Source organism: Alligator mississippiensis, chromosome 1 (assembly GCF_030867095.1).
Source record: "Alligator mississippiensis isolate rAllMis1 chromosome 1, rAllMis1, whole genome shotgun sequence".
In the NCBI taxonomy this organism is placed as follows: domain Eukaryota; kingdom Metazoa; phylum Chordata; order Crocodylia; family Alligatoridae; genus Alligator; species Alligator mississippiensis.
In genome coordinates, this window is record NC_081824.1 from 351,995,531 (window position 1) to 352,019,313 (window position 23,783).

The 23,783-nt window shown below is 42.8% G+C and overlaps 1 protein-coding gene across 7 annotated transcripts in view; it reads right to left on the reverse strand.

Annotated features, from left to right (window-relative positions):
* MCF2L (MCF.2 cell line derived transforming sequence like) overlaps positions 1-23,783 on the reverse strand; it is a 178,591-nt gene that overhangs the window by 57,389 nt on the left and 97,419 nt on the right. For all 7 annotated transcript variants that reach the window (XM_059721059.1, XM_019484966.2, XM_014600419.3 and 4 more), the window contains exon 3: positions 21,011-21,125. In XM_059721059.1, coding sequence (XP_059577042.1) covers positions 21,011-21,125 — 115 coding nt within the window. The remainder of the gene's footprint in view (positions 1-21,010; positions 21,126-23,783) is intronic.

The window sequence follows — 23,783 nt, forward strand, 5'->3', positions numbered from 1 at the left end:
ATAGGCAGGTTGTTTCATCTTTTACTTTACTTGGGCAACAAACAAGTGTTCTATATTTGACAGTTACTTATGAGAGGGAGAGTCTGTATTTCAAAACATGAAGGCTATAGGCTAACATGTCCTATAAGGCTGCAAATGCATTTAAGACATTTTACCTCCTAAAGGTTGCTTTTAAGAAAGTGCTCAAGAAAAATCTTTCAGCTCAGGGATACATTGAGCTATCTTACAAAATAAAAGTCTTCAATAGTTATCTTTCATTTCTTTGTTATATGAGCCTTACAAGAGATACTGCAACTCCAGATTTACATGATTTGTGTATTAAGTTATAGGATAGGTCAGTGTTGCTCAGACACAGAGAAATAGAAATTACTTTGAAATATTTTGGTGCTGTGGCTCTCCTCAACTGTCTTTACACTGCTTTAATATATTAAATATCAAAGCAGCATTGCAGAGCACAGAATGCCCAATTCCTGAAACTGCATGTTTTTTAGATGCATACAATCCTCAGCAGAAAAGCTAGTGACCTTTTAGACATCTAATTTTAGTGTTAGTCTCCAAAATTCTGCAATTTGGACAATACCATTTTACATGTTTTAAAAGTGTACACCTCACTTAAAACATTACAGGTTTTACGGTGCACACCTAATTCTTGGATGGACAGCTCATAATACTGGTGGCAAAGAAATGGTCTAGAAAGAAAGCAAAAAGAGTAAATGCCCAGTTTCCCAATGAAGCTGGATGACAGCTGTATGATATCATCATGCCATTTAAACTTATTAGACAAAGCAACAGCTTACTGCCAATTCTGCCCCTGCTGTGTGACTTTAACCAAGGTCAATGGAAGCTGCCTGCATCCAAGGAAAGAACTGTTTCTAGCTATCATAACAAATAATAAAAATGAGTCACTTGTATATAGTACAGTCATTTAAAAGTACCTAGCAAGCCTAAAGAGCTGTGCTCATAGCTGATCCCCAATGGAATTAAGTTGGTAGCTTGTCTTTTCAGGCTCCGGAATCTCCTGTGAATCATCACCAATTTTGCAGTATAAATAACCCACTATAATTCAGTTCCTAAAACAGAAAATTTCTGAAGACCAGGAGAATCTGAGAATTTTTACATTCTGGGTCCAAAAGTGCAATATAAACAAGTCAAATTTCACAGACAATGGATTATGATGATGACAATAATCAGCGCCATCACTATTAATCATCATCTACAGTTTCAGAGAGAATGATAGATTTTAATTTTTTAAAAACATTTATACCCATTCAAACAACATGCTGAATTAGATGGGCTGCCGTATCAGTCTAACATGAGAGCTGGAGTCTCTAAATCTTGTCCACTTGTATTTTAATAGCTTAGAAAACCACTGAAAAAAAAAAGGCAATGTGGTCTGAAAGCAAACACGATTTACAAGTTACCCAATTCTAAGCAGTACTCTAGCCCAGTGTCACTGTATCAAGTAGTAAACAGATCATTTTACTTTTCTGGTTCAAGATCTACATCTATAAAATAAGAATACTCATCTAACTTGTAACTACATTCTTCTGACTAACCAGCTAGAGCCTGTACCTTTACTTTGAACAAGCTGATCACTATATAAAACAAACAAGGATTACCAACCTCTACCAGCTTTTAAATTACTTCAGTACTTTCCCATTGTCAAATCAGACCTTCCTGCAGCACTTTCAGCAAAGAAAGGAGGAGGAAGCTTTTGCAAAACAAAAGCTAAAGCTGCCAATTTATGTTCATAGAGTTTTCCATTGAAACTCATGGTCTACAATAAACTTGTCATAAGAATATGCTTTTAATAACCATATGACAGCTTTGGGCATCTATGCTGCCCGTAGTAAAGGTAGAACTCCAAAGAGGAGTACAGAGGAGTACCAGAAAGGGGGGGGGGGGGAATCTAAAAGCAGCTCATTTAGGCATTGCCTGTCCAACCTTGCCCCCTGGTGGTTAATGCAAAAAGTGTAATACCTGGGGGGGGACAGGAGGAGCTTCAGCCATGACAACAAAACTCAGCAGGTGATGCATAATCTGCAAGTAATTCAGACCCAGTCTTCACAGGCTTTCAGATTAAAAAACTACTTGTCAGAACTTCAGTTATCATGGGAAGAGTCACAGCACATGGATATATTTGTATTTTTTCCTCAAATATGTGCATTTTATGCCGGGGGGGGGGGGGGAGGGCTCTTATCTTTGTTTTGTTTTTGGCAGCTACTCCCTTCCCTTCTGAGGAACGGGTAAACCAGCATGGGAAAAAAAAAAACCCAAAACAAAACTACTCTGAACTAGACCTAACCTTGGCCTTCCTGTTTATTTAAGTGAAATTGAACCTGTTGTTATGGTTCTCATTTTTGTTTGGGAAGTTAAATATACATTTCCTTTTCCCTTCCCCCAACTCCAGCTGTCCCTCCCTTTCCTAGGTCCTACCCCAACTGCACCTTTGATAAAAACTGTCATTTCTTCCTTTTGCTGCTGAGTTTATTTTTAGGTCTGCTGCACTATGAACTCATGTCCTGTTGGGATGTTTCAAGCACTCAGTGCATTGTTGAGTTTCTCACAGTTGGGGCCTGAACTTGGTGCACCTGGTTGTAGTTCAGGGGCTCACAGCAGATATGCAGGAAGAAAATAATTTTAATCTCTGTGGAGTTGTGGATAGCATCAACCGGGGTTGGACTGGCTGTCCAACTGCAGTTTTCCTCAACTGGGATGAGTGAGGTCATATAGGGAAGGATGAAATGGGAAAGAACAACAAGTAGCAAAAAGTACTTGTGAAGTTGATCACAGGTTTAGATAAGGCGGCTAAAGGTGAAGTTGTGAGTACGACAGGAGTACATGCAAGTCAAATGTGGCAAGGGCAGAGAAAAAAAAATAAACAACACCATCAAAATAGGTTTGAGGCTTAGATAAAAACCTTGGAAGGAAGCAGTACGGGATACTGGACAGCAAAAAAAGTGGGGTGCAGTAGTAGCAGCAGAAAGATCACTCACTGTATGTGCGCTCAGGTGACAGTGAGTCAGCAGCAAGGAGATGGAGGGGTACGACTGACTGTACCACTTTAGATCTGCACCTGGTGGGGAGGGAGGAGGGAACTTATCCAAGACTGAGACTCTTTCTACATCACTAAACAGGTACATAATTGCCACATGTAAGCTAACTTTAGTATATAGTAAAAGTGGTATACAACATATAGCTGAGCGTAACTTCCCTACATAGTCATCTTGTTAATACAATTTCAAAGGATAACTTTACCTAGGATTTCAGTGTTTTACTACTATATAGTATTAGTGTAATAGTAAATGACTCAAATCCAGGGTAAAGTTATCCTACCCTCCCCAAAATGTCTATCACATGGGAAAGTTGATGCATGTGGACTGTATCCTAGGTTCAACCGCAAATTAACATCATCATGGGGTAGCTGTTTGCTCAGTGCAAACTAGTTTCCCCACCACTTTGACTGGAGACTGTAAGAGCATCTGTTGCACGCTTTGAAGAGGTGGTCAAATATATCTTATCCTTACTACAGAATAAAGTTTACTGTGGATCAAAATGTGGAATTAACTGCAATAAACATGGTGCATATCCACTTCTTAAGGTTAACTCTCCCCCTCCCTATTTTCAAACCTATACAATAATTGTACCTGCCCCGACAGGAGCAATATCTTATTGCATTTGGTACAGAAACAGTAACCAAAATTTAAAACAGGTTCTTAACACATTTCAAATCAATTGGCAAGGAAAACCGAGGAGCAGCATGGCCTTTTCTCAAACCCAGCTCCCTAAAGATACTAGTTTTGATAGGTTCCCTAACAGGCCTGTTGGAACAGCTCTACAATACAACCCCACTCACATCACATGCCACCAACATCATCTTTGAGATCTTGCTCTTCTTTGTCTCTGACTAGCCCATCTTCTTGACACCTTCCATGCTGCCCCATGCACTTGGAATGCCATCACTTCAACTTGTCAAACCACTTGACAATCTTTGCTAAAGCTCACCATTATTGATTATATATAATACAGTGGCATCAGATGCTTTTCTATTGTACTTAGAGACATGGCTTCTGGTCTGAAAAGCTGTACCATTACCAGGAAGCTGAGGACATGTAGCCAACTTAAAAGGAAAACTGAAGCAAATCAGGCATTCCCCAGCTACACTGGCTGTTTCAATTTCTCTTTCAACTTACCCATTCCAAGTCTTTTTAGAACACAATCTTGCAAAGATATGCATGCGTGAGTGGGCCCATTGAATTAAAAAGGACTACTCAGAAGAGTCAAATGATGCACGTGTTTGCACAAAAAAAAAAAAAAAAAAAGAAATTCCTGTTTAATGCATCTTGCATAGAAATTATATTCTTTAAATAGTTACTTTTCAGTGAGCCCTTTAAAAGAAACAGATGTAATGCATTCATATTGTAAATGAAAAATTGTTTATGATCCAAAGCATTTATAATCAGTCTGAACTATAGTGGTTTTGAAAGCGAAACAGACTTTAGTAAAGAGAGTTAGACATAGGCCATATTATCCTTGAGGAACCATTTTATGAAATAAAATAACATAAAAATGGGTCACTAAAGCTGGAAGTATTCCATGTTGGTTAAGGCTATGTACACATGAACAGAGAGTAGAAGTAACCTTATTCTAGAGCTGTTAACTCTCACAGATTCCCCCAATTTTCATAATTATTCAAAAGATGTCAAATTTAAGATACAGATACAGGCAACCCCCACTTAGTGCTCTTAATAGGTTCCAAAAAAACAAAATGTTAAGCAGAATTGTGTTAAGCGAAACCTGCTGCTAGCTGTATGATGACTGTGAGCGTTATAACAAAACTCACTAAGCGCTAAGTGGAACTGGGTATCAACAAAAAACGAGCATTATAGCAAAATAGTCCTAAGATAAACAGAGTTAAGTGGGGGCTGTCTGTATTTAAATGCAAAATACAGAAGTATGAATGCCACTATAAAAAACAATGGCAAGAGCTCATTTAGACAGAATGCAGTTCTGGTCATACATGTTCAAGAGAGGAGCTCTAGCATGATTGTACAAACGGAGAATCTACCTAATGAGAGGATACAAAGAATACTTGGTCTCTTTGTCTTGTCTAGCAAAATGAAGGTGAAGAGTGAAGATAACATCTGTCAAATACAGCAGTAAAGTAGGGGGAAGTAAACAGAGCGGGAGAACAGCTACATAAAGGCAGTGTTTATGAAAGAACAAATGGGCAAAACTGGCCATGATTGAGTTTGACTATAAAGCAGAGGAAGGTTTCAAACCATTAGAGGTGTGAAATTCTGCGGCAGTCTCTTCAAAGGAGTAGATGGGACGAGAAACCTGTGATGGCAAGAGTGTCATCCAGTGGAGTTCCCATCCAGTCCCATGGAACTATTTAATGCTTCATGTTTATCACCATCACTACTGGTTTGAAACCTAGTAAATTAAACAAATGTTAAAAACTACCATAAATATCTACTAGTATATCCTTTAGTACTTTTTTGTACTTTTTTCCTTTCATAATAACGGTTTTTAAAATGTTTTGAATTTCACTCTCTTGTTCATGCACGTTTTTGCATATAAACAAAAACTGAAATATATAAATATAAATATATGCAATTTATATGCCACCCTTCCCAACAAAGGCTCAGGATGGCTTAGAGCAAGAGAAACAGAGCAACTTAAAAGGCCCATTAGACTAAACAAAAAATAAAGCAGAAGCCTACTAAACCCCTTATCTTAGCTTTGGCTGCTAAATGCTTCCCCTATGCTATTTTGTCATCTACATCAGTTAAGAGTGGGAACAGGAAAACAAAAAAATTGAAAGTAAAAATAGCTAATGCTAGTCTACTCTGCAGGGATAGCAAGCAGATTATAAGAAGAAAGTCTACCCACGGTAATATGTAGAGGATGAAGGAAAGAGGGTTGCATGGAGATAAGTAATCATGTGCAAAGGAGGCATCAGGATGAGCACCAGACTAGGTCAGGTTTGGTTTTTTTTTTAATGTGGGGCTCTTGTTTCTACAGAATGATAGTTAACTTTGGCTGTTCCAATTAAAGAGCATCACAGTGGCATGTATGTAAGATTTCAATCTTCCAGTTTCTTACATCTAAACAAACAAAGCTAACATTTGTACAAAGTCCTGAACCTAAAATAGAAAGAACCCTCCCCCCACAGAAAAGTACACCCTATTGTTCTTCCATAGAGCAGATAGAGACCATTGTTATACTCTGATCTCAGAAGAAACTGTCAAGAGTTCAGAAGCAAAACTGTATGTTCAAGACATCCTGTCTATTATTTATGTGGGGAATTCATTAATTTCTTTTGAAGCATGTCTGTTACACCCTGCGTTTATTTAGGCTATTAATGTACATTTTTTAAGTCACTGAATTACAGTAATCACAATATTAATAACAGTTTCATTAATATAATTAGTAATGTAAATATGCATGAACTATTGGGATATAGTAAACGTATTAAAATGACAGGTGTGTTGGACAGAAATCTATAAAATGGCATGGATGGGCAGATCCAGGTTTTTCAAAAAGCGTGGTGCAGGTGGTGTGGCACATCATATAGAACACAATACATTTTTCTCCAGTTAAAGAGAAACCCAGTGCTTTACCAGATGTTCACAATATACTAAGGGGCTAGCACTATATTTTTCAGTTTCAGATCAAAGCAAAAAACAAACAACTAGTGGAATGAGTATTAATTTGTGAGATTATATGTAAAGTTTCTTTAAAAAAGCACAACAAACTAGGCCAAAGAGCCAAAAGATATGGTGTCATTGGGGGGGGGGGGAAGGGGGGGGGTCTACCCAACTTGGTGGCAGCCAGCCAGATTTTACCAGCAGATCACAGAGCCAACTGCCATTTTTGAAGGGTAGTCATGGCCAAGGCTCCCCCTGCCGATTGGTTGTGACGGCTGTCCATCATGTGCCCCCCCTCACCACCAGTTGGTGGCAAGGGATGGGGCTGCCTGACAGTAAGCCCTCTCAGCCAATCAGCAGTGAGGAGCAGGGATGGCAGCCACCTTGAGTCCCCCCCCCCCCGCCCCGTGTACCAGCAGCCCCTCCACCCTGGTTTCCACGCCCCTCTACCAGCTGCGCAGCTGGGCACTTCCTTCTGGGGAGCCAGCATTTTATTTTCAGTAAGTTCTCTTTCCCCACCCCCTGTGCAGATTTCACGGACATTTCCTGCTTTTGTGGGTACTGCAGAATTTAATGTTTTCTGCAAAATACATGTAATGGCACCAAATCAGTAGGTCCCTCATCATTAGTCCTGTAGTCATTATACTATATTTTACTCAAATCTAAGATTATCCTGAATTTAAGACCCCCCCAATTAGATTCTACACATGGATAATTTATAAATTTGATATAATTTTCCATTTATAGACTCTAATTATTGGAGGGATGTCTTTAATTCACTCTCCCCCACCCCACTGCTGCAGAGGGGCAAGCAGTGGGGGTGCAGATGGTGTGGGGCGGCCACACAGCTTGCTCCCCTGTCATTTCTGCCCCCCCGCCTGGCTCCTGCTGCAGCCTCAGGTCCCACCTGTTCCCTCTGATCCCCCTCCTAGTCTCTGCTTCCCACCCCACTCCCTTATTCTTGCTCTGTGCCAGTAGGCTCCATCCCTGTTCTAGCCTGGGGCACTGAACATGGCCCCAGGCCAGCCCCTGTAGCAGTGCAGGCTGCATGCTGCTACAAAGTGAGGCCAGGCTCAGTGCCCCAGTCTACAGCATGGACAGAGCCTTCCAGCACAGAAGGAAGGTATGGGGGGAGAGGGGAAGGGTGGAGGGAAAGAAGCAGCAGAGGAGAGATGGCAGGGTGCAGGGGCAGGGGGCAGGCAGCAGCTATAGCTATGGCCCGGACCCCAGGTAGGGGTAGGGGTTGAAGTTGAAGCTCCAATACCTGTCTGCTGCCTCCCCAGCCTCACTCTTTATTCTTAGATAAGGGACTTCCCTCCCACCCCCCATGTTAAATTGGGGGATGGGGGAAACCTAGTCTTACAATCAAGTAAACATGGTAGTTAAACATACATCTCATTCAGATTCATGAAAAAAGAAAAACCCCAAAAAACCAACAACTAAACAAACTAGCCTTCTTGAGCATCTTCATAGTGCCTTCAATACTTCATGGTCAATCAATTGGTAAAGTGGGGTGGGGCCACATGACAGGCAGCCCTCTCAGCCGATCAGTGGAAAGTTGCACTAAATGGCTTTGTGAGGTCCCTTTCAACCCTAATTTTCCTGATTCTATGGTTTCTACACCCGAGTTAAAAACCTTAACTCAGATGTAGCAATATTAAGTAGAGCTAAAGACAGTCTGCAGGGCTGTAGAAGAGAAGAGAGACATTACCAGGAATGCTTCGAGGACAGCAAAATTGCAGAAAAAAAAAGACACTTTGAATATTGGAACATAACGGCCATTAAAAAGGATAAACCGTTTTTAACCCTTGGGGAGTGGAGGGAGGTTAGCAAGAATCAGAGAAATTATAGTGAGCAAAGAAGACAACTGACTCTGTCAGCAGTGCCTGAATTCAAGTGCTGCTGCCCCTCACAGGCAGTTGGTTTTAAAGTCTGGTTGGGGCAGGAATCAAAGGGGGGAAAGGGGGGTACAACTAAACACCACACCCCCTCTGGATCCACCCCTGATGACACTTGCCCAAGATATATTCCAAAGAGCTAGTTTATTGAAATAATTTAAAAAAAAAAAAAAAAAAAGAAGAAACATTTCACAGGAAGAAAAATGCTTAAAAAAAAAAATACACAGGGGTGAGAAAAGAAGAAAAGACTTAATGTGTTGACCCTGCTCCTTTAACATGGTTTAACCATTTTTTGGAGATTTTAACAGAGTTCTCACCCTTGCCCTTGGCTGCTACTGTAAGAGTATCCTCCAAGGAAGCCTTTTTAACCTGACATTATCCAATGCATGTGATGGTACTACAGGTTTCATCTTCCCATGTGTTACAAGACCGCACTCTCTTTTCCGCCCCCTCTGGCTCAGTAACTACTGTGAAGGCAGCACTCGCACATGAAAAGGAGACACAGGAGAAAGACACCCTCCAAAAGGCCACCAGACTTTTCCTTGAGACAGTTAATTTACGATTCCCACAAGCATTTTGAAGCATCACAAAATTTAGGGCTACTGCTACCTCTTGATATACAATGTGTTATATATAGTTCAGTAATACATCTTTGGACTTCAAATCCTGTGAATGCTTATGCAATTGCATAATTCAGCCAAGATGGGGATTAAACTTTTATACAGATTGCAAAGTGTGTATTAGAAGATATTCTGAGGTGGATTTAATTTATTGTATTACACTCATTCCTATTTTATAGGCAAATGGGTCTTGCAATATCACTGATATCCACATGAGGGAGTTGTATTTTATGAAACAATGTTTTACAACTACAAGGGGGCATGGGCTCCTTTCACTGCTACTTAGTGCTCACACACAGCACTGTGGCATCTTTACTTACAATTCCCTTCACCAGTAGGCCTAGATTTGTAACATTTACTAAATAGTAGTTAGGAAGTGAGGGTATCATGTATATCATGCCCTCTGCAAAAGAGTATTACGTTAGCTAATCCTGTTTCAGTCTGAGATGTGCCCATTGTAAAGCAACTCTCTCTCACTTTTCCTTAAATGCAAGTCTCCCAGTACAAGCCAATTATGTTGCATCTTCATACTCTATTACCATGAAAAAAAACTTTACAGAGAAACTGTTAATAAAACCCTGGGTTCTTAGGTATTAAAGAGCAATACCCAAATACTTAACCCACCCCCTAAAAAACAAGGACAAGGTCCAGCTTGGCACTAAAAATTTGTGGGTAAAGTGATGTGGGCTAGGAAACTGATTTTTTTAAAGCATATTCCAAAATTTCCAAAAGAAATAGGTGTACTATCAAACTACTAGTAACATTATAGCTCCTCCTGTTCAGGTGCAAGTTAAACAACTGAGGCAGTATTTCACAGGTGTAAGTGGTAACTCCATTAATATTGCCAATGTAATTTTAGGGGTGAATCTTATAAATGTAAACAAGGTCAGAGAAAGCAGAGACTCCCAATTAAGTTGCCTGTGGCAGTTTCTTGCTGACATTCTAGTGGAATACAGTTGCCCTATATATTACAATAGCAAAAAGTTGCTCAACTTGTTGCTATGATAATCCATGTGGCAATCCAGAATCTTTTGCCTGAACAAATAGCATAAATGATTTTTAAAAGTTTTTCAAAACATGTTAACGTTCTGAAATCATGTTACAACTTTAAGTATTTTATTACTCAGCAACCAGTTGAGAGTTATATAGCGCATGTCACCAAAGGTTATTTTACAGGGTTGCAGTCAAAGTAGCACTCAGCAAGGCAAGTTGCTTAACAGGTTGAACCAAGTACACTTTGAAAAAGTTCCAAGAGTAAAAATGTTGGCTTTAATTTTCATCCTTCTTGTAAATCTTGTACCTTAGGCTTGCTTAATAAATAATGGATAATGTAATTAACTGGCTGACTCTTTCTTAAAGGAGTAGTTTGAACTGTTCATAAAGCTTTTCAGTGGTGTATGTTGTAGCTGTGTTGGTCTAAGAACAGGCAGATAAGGTTCTTTGGGTAAATCTGATAACTTTTATTAAACCAACTCAAATAGTTGAACAAAGTCTTCTTAGCAAGCTTTCAGGTTTAAAAGCCTTTTGTCAGGCCAAGGAAACATCTGCAGTCAGTGTGTGTGCTCTTTCTAGATGGAATGAATAGTAAAGAAGCCAGAGGCTGGTATGCAGGCAAGGAAAGCTAGTCAGTGAAGATGTAAACTGAGGATTCAGTGGGTAAGAGACAGGTTGGGGGTGGGGGGGCGGGAAATGAATGTAGCAGGTAAATAGTGGAGAGGCACGTGGGAAGTCAGATGTCAGACAGGTTATAACAACGTGCCATAAATCCTATGTCTATATTTAGTCCATGATGGTTTGTATCCAGGAGGTTGATGAAGTGAAGTTCATAGGCTTGTCTGTGAAATGTGTTTTGTAAATTCTCTTTGAGGATTAGAACTGAGAGATTGGAGAGAGAGTGGTTTTCTTGTAAGAAATGTGCCCCCACTGGTTAATTGGTAAAAGGGCACCAAAATGGCTCCACAGTATGCCAACCTTTTTATAAACCAGCCTGACTAAGGGTTTTTAAACCAGAAAGCTTGCTAAGAAGAATTTCTCCAACTATTTGAGTTAGTCTAATAAAAGATCAGATTTACCCAAAGAACCTTGTCTGCCCATGAAGCTTTTCCATCTTTGAAAGGATAACTGCATATTGCAAATGCTTTAAACCAAGATTAGAATATTAACATAAAATATTTCTGGAGAGTTAGAAATGTCAGTATCAGCATGAATGATGAAATATTGCAGCATCTCTGATATTTAAAAGTTGGTGGCTCACAAAACAAGCAACATGTACAAGGGTAGAGAACAGAGAATGGAGAGCTAAGAATGGAGGAACTGAAAACCAGACAAAATACTAGAAGTGATTCCCAATTAGAGTGAGGAAACTCTAATGAATTTTAATTTTAATAAGTCAAGATGTGGAGGTATAAGAGCCAGTACTTAAGTAGCAGCATTTTCATCATTTGTTGAATTATGTTCCTTTCTTGTACCTAACTCTGTTTAGGATTCATAAGCTAGGTGGGGCACCTATACCTGAGCAGTGAGGCTGCTCTGACATGCTGTAATTACATGGAGCGTGGTAATTACTGTGCTCTAGCAGACTCCATTATCTCATGTATCAGTGTCCCTGTGCTGAAAAACAGTGGCAGGGGCACTTTAACTAAAGCTTGTTTGAGCACCCCCGCTGCCATGTTTCAGCACAGGGACACTGGTACATGAGATGCTCTGGGCACTTCAATTAGAGCTGGTCTAGGAGACGCTCTGGGTGCTTTAAATTAGAGTGTGCCCCCCACTTCTGGCTTGATCACGTGTATAAATGCCCTGTGCCCAAGCCCTGTGAGGGATCTGGTCCAGGAGACATGCTCAGAGCATGCCCCATGTGCACAGAGAACACTACAGACATGGCCACTTTCATCAAAAACAAACAAAAACAGGTGCAGCTGGAGCTGGGGGTGCCCACCTCTTTAGCATAGCCTAGAGGTTACAGCATTTGTCCAGGAAAGAAAAATGCCAAGGTTCAGAGCCCAATCCTCAATCTTGGGGGGGAGGGGGGAATCAAAACCACATTTCCCACCTGCCAGAAGGATGTCTGTACTACCAAGCCTCAGGCTAGACTGCAATGAGGGCAATCCTTTCTCCTGTTGACACGGGTCCACTGCGCATAAAAGGAATGCAAGACTCATGGAACCAGAAAGACTGCAAGATTCCCGAATAAACAAGACAGATTCTGAGCCATGAGCATGAGGTGTCCCAGAGATGCTTTAGGCACATTAGTATTTTTACTACTATAATACAAGAGTGTTTTTAAAATGAGGTAGCTCTAGAGCTGGAATCAGTAGAGCTATGTCAAGGTGGTGTCTATCCTGGCTTAGAAGCAGGCCAATTAGACTGGGTGAGGCACTGAGCAACATAACTATGTTGCTTTCAATAACGCTGCACAGCACTCACCATATAGACAAACGCATTTGTTCACAGTCAGCTGCCTGTGTGGCACTGCACTGCAGTGCACTTTCTTCCTTGCACTGTGTAGTGCAATGTTGTGCTAACCCTTTTGGCTCCTCACTCAGGTTTGTGAATTCTATTCCCTGAGCAGCCATGGCAATGCCAAGTGTACTCACACCTCCGTCCCTTTGTGGATTTGACCCACAGATAAGACCATCTGTAATGCTGAAAAGATTTTTTTTTAATTTTTATTTATTTATTTATTTATTTATTTTTACAGAGGAGAGCATTATAAAGAACTTAAATTGTGGACCAGTGTTTTTTTGGAATTCAAAGTTTAAATTACCACCATCATTCCATATGAATTACAAAAATGAAAGCAGCCTCACTAGAGCATCAAAAGACTATACCACAAGAAGGTCAGATTCCCAAGAAGTGGTACATCTGAATGAATACTCAAACACATGCCAACTGTCAGCAAAAAAAGTTTGCTCCATGACATCTGACAAACTGAGCCATTGAAAACATGCCCACAGAGCACTGGTGTTGTAAAGTCATTTACTAGTCTTATAAAAGTGGTCTTCACTGTACTGAAAAAAATAGAATTTCTCATTTAGAGCAGGTGTTGAGACACGGAAGTTCATCTGATCTGGCAAAAGCTGTTAAGAGCCATAGATAGTAGGGGTTACAAATTTGGTCTACAATTATTTGAAACAACAGCATTAAGAACAGATTTTTGTTAAGAGGTATGAATAGCAAATTTAAACAACAGAAAGGCAGACCAAGACAAAGGAACCGATGGAGCAATTACTGATCAATTTTAGAAAGAATGAAAAAGCAAACTAGTAGTTGACAAATACAGCTGTGACCAGTGAAACTGAGGCACAGACTACCAATATGACAGCAGGTCTTCCCAATATAGCAAGAAGATTAGACGAGAGAAGAACAGAGGGGGAAAGGATAATGAAAACATTTTGACTTAAAAAAAAATACATTGCGAATAAAACAGTTTATATCCAGAGTAAACGTACTATCAAGTGTCATTTGAAATATGGGTTTACAGCTGCAAACCCAAGCAAAACTGACCATGCTCGCATGCCGCTATTAGTTTGTTACATACAGTGTAAACAGCGAGGAAAACTGCTCACAACCAACATTTGGGCACTGCTACCTGGCTGCAGTTTACAGAAGCAAACTGTTTCTAACTCTGAGAGTCTCATATAGAATAAGCACAATTCTCCTATATTGTGCTAACTATGCAACACTTCAGGCTAGTCTGGTAACAAAATATTTGTAATCCTTTTTTCTTTAGCTGTAGTAAAATGTCCAGCACACCTACAGCCTAGGGAATGACCTGCTGGGTGGCACAGAGGTGGAAAGGGATCTTGGAGTCCTAGTGGACTCCAAGATGAACATGAGCCGGCAGTGTGATGAAGCCATCAGAAAAGCCAATGGCACTTTATCGTGCATCAGCAGATGCATGACAAATAGGTCCAGGGAGGTGATACTTCCCCTCTATAGGGCGTTGGTCAGACCGCAGTTGGAGTACTGCGTGCAATTCTGGGCGCCACACTTCAAGAAGGATGCGGATAACCTGGAGAGGGTCCAGAGAAGGGCAACTCGTATGGTCAAGGGCCTGCAGACCAAGCCCTACGAGGAGAGACTAGAGAAACTGGACCTTTTCAGCCTCCTCAAGAGAAGGTTGAGAGGCGACCTTGTGGCTGCGTATAAGTTCATCACGGGGGCACAGAAGGGAATAGGTGAGGATTTATTCACCAAGGCGCCCCTGGGGGTTACAAGAAACAATGGCCACAAGCTAGCAGAGAGCAGATTTAGACTGGACATTAGGAAGAACTTCTTCACAGTTGGAGTGGCCAAGGTCTGGAACGGGCTCCCAAGGGAGGTGGTGCTCTCCCCTACCCTGGGGGTCTTCAAGAGGAGGTTAGATGAGTATCTAGCTGGGGTCATCTAGACCCAGCACTCTTTCCTGCTTATGCAGGGGGTCGGACTTGATGATCTATTGAGGTCCCTTCCGACCCTAACATCTATGAATCTACGAACTGTCCCACCTCTAGAGGCAGATCAAGTGCCAATCAATTATAAAACAATACTCAATAGAGAAGGGATATATTTGGGGAAGAAAGAAGCTCTTAAAATCTGATTAGAATAAAAAAGGGTCACATTCTCAAAGTCAGAAAGTCAGTATAAACTTTACTCAGCAATAATCTTACAATGAATACAGTTTGGGTGCACAGGCACATGACACTTAAAGTGTACAAAACACCTTTCACAAACAAGCCTACAAGCTTCAGTTCATTAACTTACTGGATACAAAAAATCATGAACTAAATATAGACATTGGATTTATGACACTATAACCTGCTTAACATCTACTCCCCAGGTACCTCTCCACTATTTACCAGCTACATTTATTTCCCCTACCCCCCAACCTCTCTCTCATGCACTGACCCCTCAATTTATATCTTCACTGACTGGCTTTCTTGCATGCATACCAGCCTGTGGTTTCTTTATTATTCCTTCCATCCAGGAAGAGCACGTACACCAACTGCAGATGCTTCCTCAGCCTGATGAGGGGTATTCATATCCAGAAGCTTGCAAAGAAGAATTTTTCCAACTATTTGAGTTGGTCTTATAAAAGATGTCAGATTCACCAAAAGAACCTTGTCTACCTAATAAAATGTACAACAATTATCTTTGTTTTTGCAGTTTATAACCAGAAGGAAGCCAAATGCTATAGAGATTATGCACTCAAAAAGTCAGAGGGAAAGGGACTTTTGTTGCTCAAGACAGACCGTTGCAAGGAATTGTGGAGAAGTATTGTCACATGTTGAGCAATATCCTTTCTTATGGTGGCGTCACACATTCAACTTAACACTCACTGGGAACATCCAGACAAGTGCACACGTGCCTCTTGCCCAGTCTCATACCCCCTTGAGGTGGGGCAAGAGGCATGTGCAAGAATTAAAAAAATGTTTCCCCGCACTGCATACTTGAAAATTAGACCCCTGGGGTCAAACAAAAACCTAGGGGAAAAAAACCTAAGGCAACTGGAGGCTCAGTCCTCCAGAGATGCTCAGGCACAGTGCCAGAGCATCTTTATGATTGGCCCTTTTCCTGCTCCTGAAGCATGCTGCCTGCCCATGCTGGGTAGGCAGCGGTGCAAGCTGTAAGGATCCGCACCCAGCTCTTGCCAGGTAAGCAGGGAGTTAGGGGGCTGGAAGAGTGGGGAAGGGACCTCAGGAGGTTGGAGACAGCAGGGGAATGAACAGGGGGCTGGAGACAGAGGCATTCCCCTGCTGTCCCCTGCTCTCCTGAGGCTGAAGGTAGCAGGGGATGTCTCTATGGCTGTCTCCAGGCCCCTGCTTATGTCCAGCCTTGGGAGAGCAGGGTAAGAAGCAGGAGGCTGGAGGCAGCAGGGGGAATGTATCCAGGGGCAGTCTCCAGCCTCCTGCTCCCTCCCAAGGCTGGAGACAAGCAGGGGAAGGGGCAGGAGGCTGGAGACAAGTTGGAGACTTCCCCTTCTCTCTCCAGCCTCCTGCTCATTCTCTGGTACTGCCAGCAAGTGTGGGAGGGGGGGCTGGGAGAGCAAGCGGGGAGCTGGGAGAACAAACAGGGAGCAGGGGGAACAAGCCTCCTGTTCATTTTCCTATTCTCTCCAGCCTCCTGCTTGTTCTCCTGCTCATCTCCAGCCTCCAGAGGCTGGAGAAGAGCAGGGGAATGAGCAGGGGGCTGGAGGATGGGGGGAGCTGTCGCCCCTAGGGGGGCCTGGGACCCTGCAGGCAGGGTAGTACATGTGCTGTGGGGAGGGGCTCTGCCCTATGGGGGGCAGGGGACCATTGGCGAGGCATAGGGGGTGCACATGCACTCCTTGAGCATGGCGGTGCACCCCCTCAAAAAAGGTGCTGCCAACACTGTCGGTGGTGCCTGTAGGCAGAAGCTGCTTGCCACCACCCACTGCCAGTAGTACCTGTGGGCAGTCACTGATTGCCGCTGGCCACTACTGTTGCTGCTGGTGGTGTCAAGTAACCCTGAGCTGCTGGCCAGGGCAGGTTTTTATACTTCTGGGGCCAGGACAGGGCAGCTTTTTATATTGCTGGGGACAGCACAGGGGCTGGCCCTGGGCTCTAGCTCCCCCTGGCTACAGATCTGGAAGGAGCCAGGCAGTGTTATTTTGCCCCAAGTGGCACAATTTGCTCCACAACAAAGTGCATGTCCGAGCATGTGCGCCGAGGCAAAAAGCCCCAGCTCAAATTTGCACTGCTTCTATTTGAGCTGCTGCAAGCACATGTGCTTGCATGTGTGGATGCGCCCACTAAGTGCAAAAGTAGATGCATGTTCAAGCAGTTTAGTACATAAGTGCCCTCATGGTGTTGCAGATGAGGGTTATCTCCTAACACATTCTAACTTTAATAGGTCACAATATTACAATGATTTGAAACTGTTGCAAGTTTCAAACCCTGACAAAACCTTTACTTCCCTTGTTGGAAGATTGGCATTCAACTACCAGGCCTCAAAAAGCAACAGAGATATAAAAGAAACAGGAGAGATGGGGAAGCTTGAATAATTCACAGACAGATTATAGAGCTGGAAGGTGATCATCTAGCATTACCTCTTGTACAATACAAGCCACATGACCTCCCTGAACTCCATTCTTGTTTGGATTAGATCAGGGGTGGCCAACCTGCAGCAAGTGGCATGGGTAGCCTTGAAAAACTGACATGGAGAACTCACAATAGCCATAGGTGAGCTGTCCAAGGCTAAGGACAGACATTCAGAATGCTAGAGCCTGAACTGATTCAATCTTTGTAGGTTAGTCTAACCTTCCTAGATTGAACCAAATTGCAAGTGAATCAACTTTCAGGAAATCCAGGCACATGCCCGCAGTAACTCAGGCCAGAAGCTGGGGGGTGTTAGAGCAGCCCTCAGCTGCAGAGAAGCCCAGCGACTTGGACAAGGGGGTGGAAAGCACACTGTCCAAGTTTGCTGATGATGCTAAGATGTAGGGCGAGGTGGACACACTTGAAGGGAGAGAGAGTCTGCAACTAGATTTAGACAGACTACAAAAGTGGACAGATGAAAATAGGATGGGGTTCAACGTAGACAACTGCAGGGTGCTGCACCTTAGGAGAAGGAATCCACAGCATACATACAGGCTGGGGAGCTTCCCTCTTGAAAGCACAGAGGCGGAAAGGGATCTCGGAGTCATTATTGACTCCAAGATGAACATGAGCCGCCAATGCCAGACCGCAGCCAGCAAGACCAGCCATACCTTGTCATGCATCCAAAGGTGCATCTCAAGCCAGTCCAGAGAGGCGATACTCCCCCTCTGTGCGACTTTGGTCAGGCCTCAGCTGGAGTACTGTGTCCAGTACTGGGCCCTTTTCTCCCCAGCACCACCTGGGGTGATGAGGAACAACGGTCATAAACTGATGGAGAATAGGTTTAGGTTGGAGATCAGAAGGCAATATTTTACAGTTAGGGTGGCCAAAATCTGGAACCAACTTCCCAGGGAAGTAGTCCTCGCCCCTACCTTGGGCAAGTTCAAGAGGAGGTTGGATGATCACCTGTCTGGGGTCTTGTGAACCCAGCATTCATTCCTGCCTGTGGCAGGGTGTCAGGCTAGATGATCTGTTCAGGTCCCTCCTGACCCTAGCTACTATGAAACCATGAGCTATGGCCAGCCCTGGCAGTAGCCTCAAGTGAATTCCCCCCTCCCAGTCCCACTGGCACAGACCTGAGCCGAGGTCCACCTGGTGCTCCCTCCTCACTGCTGTAGTGGCAGGGGCATGGCCAGATGCTGGCCAACATGGCCCTGAGCAGAGGGGACAGGAAGGGGGCTTATTCCCCCCTCCCTGCCCCCTGTCCCCAGAGGACCGCACTCAGGGTCTACCAGCCCCGACTGCCACTGCCACCAATCGCTCCCTTTACAGGGTGAGCAGTGGAATAAACTCCTTCCTTGCCCTCTCTGCCAAATGCTGGGCGGGGGAAAATAACACCCCCTTGCCTAAGAGGACCATGCCGGCCAGCCTCTGGGCACAATACTCCTGCCACCGGAGCGGTGAGGGGAACACCAGGCACACTCCAGCTCAGGTCTGTGCTGGTGGGATGGGGGGGGGTGGGGACGGGACTTAAACCCCCTTGAGGCTACTGCCAGGGCTGGCTATGGCTCCCACTGCTGCAGCAGTGAGCAGAGAAATGCCTGGTAGGTCCGTGCTGGTGGGACAGGGGAGAGAGGGGGGGAAATAAACCTCTTCCCTGCCCTCTTAACCTGGGGGGGGGGGGGGCAGCACCTGGCCACACCCTAGCTCCTGCTCTGCCTAGGGAGTAGAGGGGCAGGGCCAGCCCTACTATCTGAAGCAGAGAGCACAGTCCCATTCAAGGCTACAGAGCATGCTGGGGGACTGTGGTTTAACTTAAACCAGAAAGGGGTCTGGGACAGAAGTTCCATAAACTGGTCTGAGCTCAATCAGTTAAGTATGATACTACATTCAACCAGGTTCATCTCAAACTGGTTTGAGCCATTTTGAAACTGATTTATGTGCACTGAACTTATGTTCTGTTACAGGTTTAAGCCAGCTTCTGATCACTTAAACTGGCTTGTGTGTGGCTTCTGTAGTCTGACTTGGGCTAGCTTCCACTTAGAGCCATTGGATTTCATTACACTTTCCTCCTATAAGAGTTTACAGACTGTGATAAATGTTACCCATAGACTTGTCTTAACTAAGTTTATTACCAGTAGACTGAGCTGACCGTCCAATGTTTTGGAGGATTTATTATACCCTTCAATATAACCAAACAGAATGCAATAAAGGATGAATTAAATCAGGAACTAGAACACTTTCCCAGGTCTGTGTGCGTTTCCAAGTGAAAACTAAGAAGAATCCCATAAGCAGTATGATGAAGCATGTAACAAGGGACCTTAACCAATTCTTTTTCAGGGGGATGCACATGACAAATGTTGCATCTGCTTTCCTTCAGAGGCTGGTAAAGTATCAATATTACTTCAAGACTTGTATCAAACAATATTGGTAATCAGGACTAAATCCATTATAATACAAACCACACTTTTCTTCATTTAACTGATCGTGATGTTTGAACTTTACAACCTGTGCAACATGGGTAAGAATGTATAAAAAAGACAAATGCAAGGCGCTACACCTCAGGAGGAATAATCAAAACATAAATATGAAATGCATGACACTTGGTTGTATAGCAGCACTATGGAAAAGGACTTGGGAGATTTGGTAGATCAGACTCAATACGAATCTGCATTGTGATGCAGCTGCACAAAAGCTGAATGCAGTTTGGGGTGCATCAACAGAAGCATTAGGTACAAGACACAGGAGGCAATAGTACCTCTATTCATCACTGGTTAGGCCTCAACTGGAGTAGTGTGTGCAGTCAGTTCTAGGCTCTACATTTTAAAAGGATGTGGAAAAGTTAGAGAGGGTCCAGATGTGGGCAACAAAGATGATAAAGGGCTTGGAAAGAAAGTCACAAGAGGCTGAAGGAGCTAGGCATGTTGAACTTGCAGAAAAGGCACTTATGAGGGGACACGATAGGAGCCTTCAGATACTTGAAGAGCTGCAACAAAATAGTGAGAAAGCACCTTTTCTCTCCTGCTGTGGAGCGGAGGACACAGATCAGTAGCTTGAAGTTGTAGCAAAGTTAGTTTAGATTGGATATCTAGAAAAAACTTCACTGTTAGAATAGTAAGGCAGTGGAACAGACTGCCTAAGGAAGTTGTGAACTCACTGAAGGTGGTTAGACAGCCACTGGTCACGGGTGGTCTAGGTGTAGCTATGCTTATATTCTATTAAGGGTATATGCCATTCTTTTGGGCTTTGGCTGGTTGCCCCTCCATCTCCCACCTTCGTCTGTTACATGCATCAGGGTGTTTTTAAGCCTCCCTCAGAGGTACTGGGTTTTGGCTACAGCCAAGGCCGGAGACCTTAACTGGTGAGTGCTAATGTTCCTGCTGGAACCAAAGCTGGAGGTTCCTAGCTAGGGGGTCTTGCCCCTCCACTCAGTCAGACCAATCACCATATCTGGGATCAGGAAGGAATTTTATTCTGTGCTCAGATTGTTACAGAGTGTGGGGGTTTTTGCCTTCCTCTGTGCCGGGAGCATGGCTTTGTATCCAGGATCTCTTGAGCATATATTGACATTTCACAGAAGCAGGATGTTTGCTGCTGTGGTTCCAGTGCTGTGCTTGTGGTAGGTTCAAGTTAACGGCAGTCTTATGTAGAGTTCAGAATATGGATTGTATAGGATGGTTTGCATAGGGATGATCCTGCTTCAGATAGGGGGTTGGACTAGATGACTTCTGGAGGTCCTTTCCAGCCTTACTTGTCTATGATTCTGAGATACCAGACAGCTGTTTTCTGCAGGCACCTACCTTGGAATGCTTGTAAGATAGGTCAGAACATTTTGAAACTCTCTCTCTGGGATCTCACTGAAAGTTGGGTAGTCCGGAAATGTGATAACAGGGCTACCATCTTCCCCTCGTCCACCTAAAAAAAGAAACGAGTAAAAGGTATTATATTTAAATTGGTCACCTTGCATAGTTCCTATTTGCTCAAAAAGAAAATATTGTTATAATTTTTTTTTTAAACGTAGTCCTAAACAAATGTATATTTAGTCCAAGTAACCTAGTTTTCCTTTTAGAATCAAGGAAATATTGTCACACGAGAGCCAGTCAGTCCAAATTGTTACTCCTAATTTTGCCTGGTTTTTTGTTTCGTTTTGTTTTGGGTTTTTTTGGTGGGGGCAGGGCAGGTGGAGGGAGTTGTCCATTTTTTAAAATACTTAAAAGTTGAACCATCTCCACTTCCATGACTTCGGTTTTAAACACCAGATGGCATTGCATCTTTATTTCAAGGCATCATGCTTTCAGTAAGCATGTGACAAATGGGTGAACTGTTTAAAATACAATCCACCACCACCACATGAATTCGTAAGTTAAAAAACAGCCCAAACTAATGTTAACTGGGACCATCACCTAGAGCCGAGTCCAATTTTCAGAGATTTAAAAATCTCAAGACTTCTAGCTGTTGTATTTTTTTTTTAAAGTATCTTCTCCTATTTCCAGTCTGCATTGGGAGAAGTAGCAGAATTCCACAAAAGAGGCAATTTCTAGTGAGATTTCCTATTCAATGTTGTAGCTCCACATGGAATGGACAAAGTGTAGATAGATAAACCTCTGAACTTCTAAGTACAACTATACAACAGCAAACATTATTATTGCTGTTGTTAAGATTATTATTCTCTGAATCTTTTGCAGTTTCCCCGTCCTTATAGGGAATCCAAAGTAAGAAAAAAAGAGCAGTTAAATTATTTAAAATATATTACCAAAAATTTTAAAAGATAAAACAGAAGTATTTTTTATAGTTGAGCATGTACATTTCTGATTTAAGTAAATGAATGTTTAAAGAGATGGGCAACAATTAAATGCACTAATCCCAGGCAACTGCATTAAGTTAATAGAGTACGAGAAGCTCAATCCTAAAAGATTATCCCAGCTCAGTGCTTCAGAGGAAGGAAAAGAGAACAAAATACACAAGGTCTCTGCAAATGTCATGGGGAAATTCTCTCCTAATTTCATGTCTGATGATTGTGAATAAAGCACTTCTAAATAATAATACATCACAAAAATCATAATTACAGTAATACCTTTTACAGCAAATCTAGGACAATATGAAGAACCACTCAACTTATGTGTATGCACTATTAACACAAGCAGACAATAGCTACATTAATATCTATATCCATAGACCAATTTTGATTAAAACCTTTCCCCTCCAAAAACATCATTAATAGAAATGCATAGATAATATCACTGCAGTCAGATATAATCTTTTATCTACAAATTTACTTGCACACACTATAGTAGTATCACTGTGCAGTTCCCAGGTGTGAAACTGAACTAAAAGTGAATCATCCAGGATGCTTTCCATTATGCAAAACTATAATAGTTTTGTAAAGAAAATGTAAACAAAACATAACGACTTTGCAACATAGCCTTTATGATACAGCCAAGTGCAAACACAGGAAAGCTAATTTTAGCTATATAAATATTAAAAGAACAGAAGTGAATTAACACCAGCTGTGATTCTCTTGTTCTGTTCTACCCAAAACAGAAAAAACTGAAAGAAGAAAATATTATGAGAGGGGCAAAGACTTTTGTGGGTGATATCCTATTGGATCAACTGTATATTTGCAAAGGAGGTAGACAAGATTTGGGGTACCAAGTAATCTTCCTACTTTCCTTTCAGCTATATAGTTGGTCCAATAAAATATATCACCCATAAAAATCCTTGCCTGTTGCATATTTCATAAACAATAGTGCCTACAACATGACTACCAAAAATATTAGAAACCCACTCAGAGAATCCTAATCTCCATAAGTGGTCAGGCTTCTCTAGAACATATTTTGGGGTACTGGAAAGTCATCATAGTACTTAGGGTTGGAAGGGACCTAAACAGATCATCAGGTCCAACCCCCTACCCCGGGCAAGAACAAGTGCCGGGATCATATCACCCCAGCCAAATATCTGTCCAGCCTCCTCTTGAAGACCCCCAAGGTAGGAGAGAGCACCACTTCACTTCTAGAGCCTGGCAGCCATAACTGTAAAGTAATGTCTCCTGATGTCCAGCCTGAACTTTCTCTCTAACAATTTATGGCCATTATTCCTAGTAACCCTGGGTGGTGCCCAAGGGAACAGAGCCTCCCCCCAATTCCCGCTGGTTTCCCGTGCTGAGTTTTTTTTTTTAACGGCCACTAGATCCCCTCTCAGCCTTCTCTTGTGGATGAATAGGTTCAGGCCCTTTAGCTTCTCTTTGTAGGGCCTGCCCTGCTGCCCCTTGACCATAAGAGTGGCCCTCCTCTGGACCCTCTCAATGCTAGCCACATCTCTCTTGAAGTGCGGTGCCCAGAACTGGACGCAGTACTCCAACTGTGGCCTGACCAATGCTGCATAGAGGGGAAGGATCACCTCCCTGGAACTGCTTGTGATGCATCTGTATATGCACAAGGTGCGGCTAGCCTTATTGACCACTTCCTCGCATTGGTGTCTCATGTTCATCCTGGAGTCAACAATGACTCCAAGATCCCTTTCTGCCACCGTGTTGACAAGAAGGGTGTTCCCCAGCTTACAGGTATATTGCTGGTT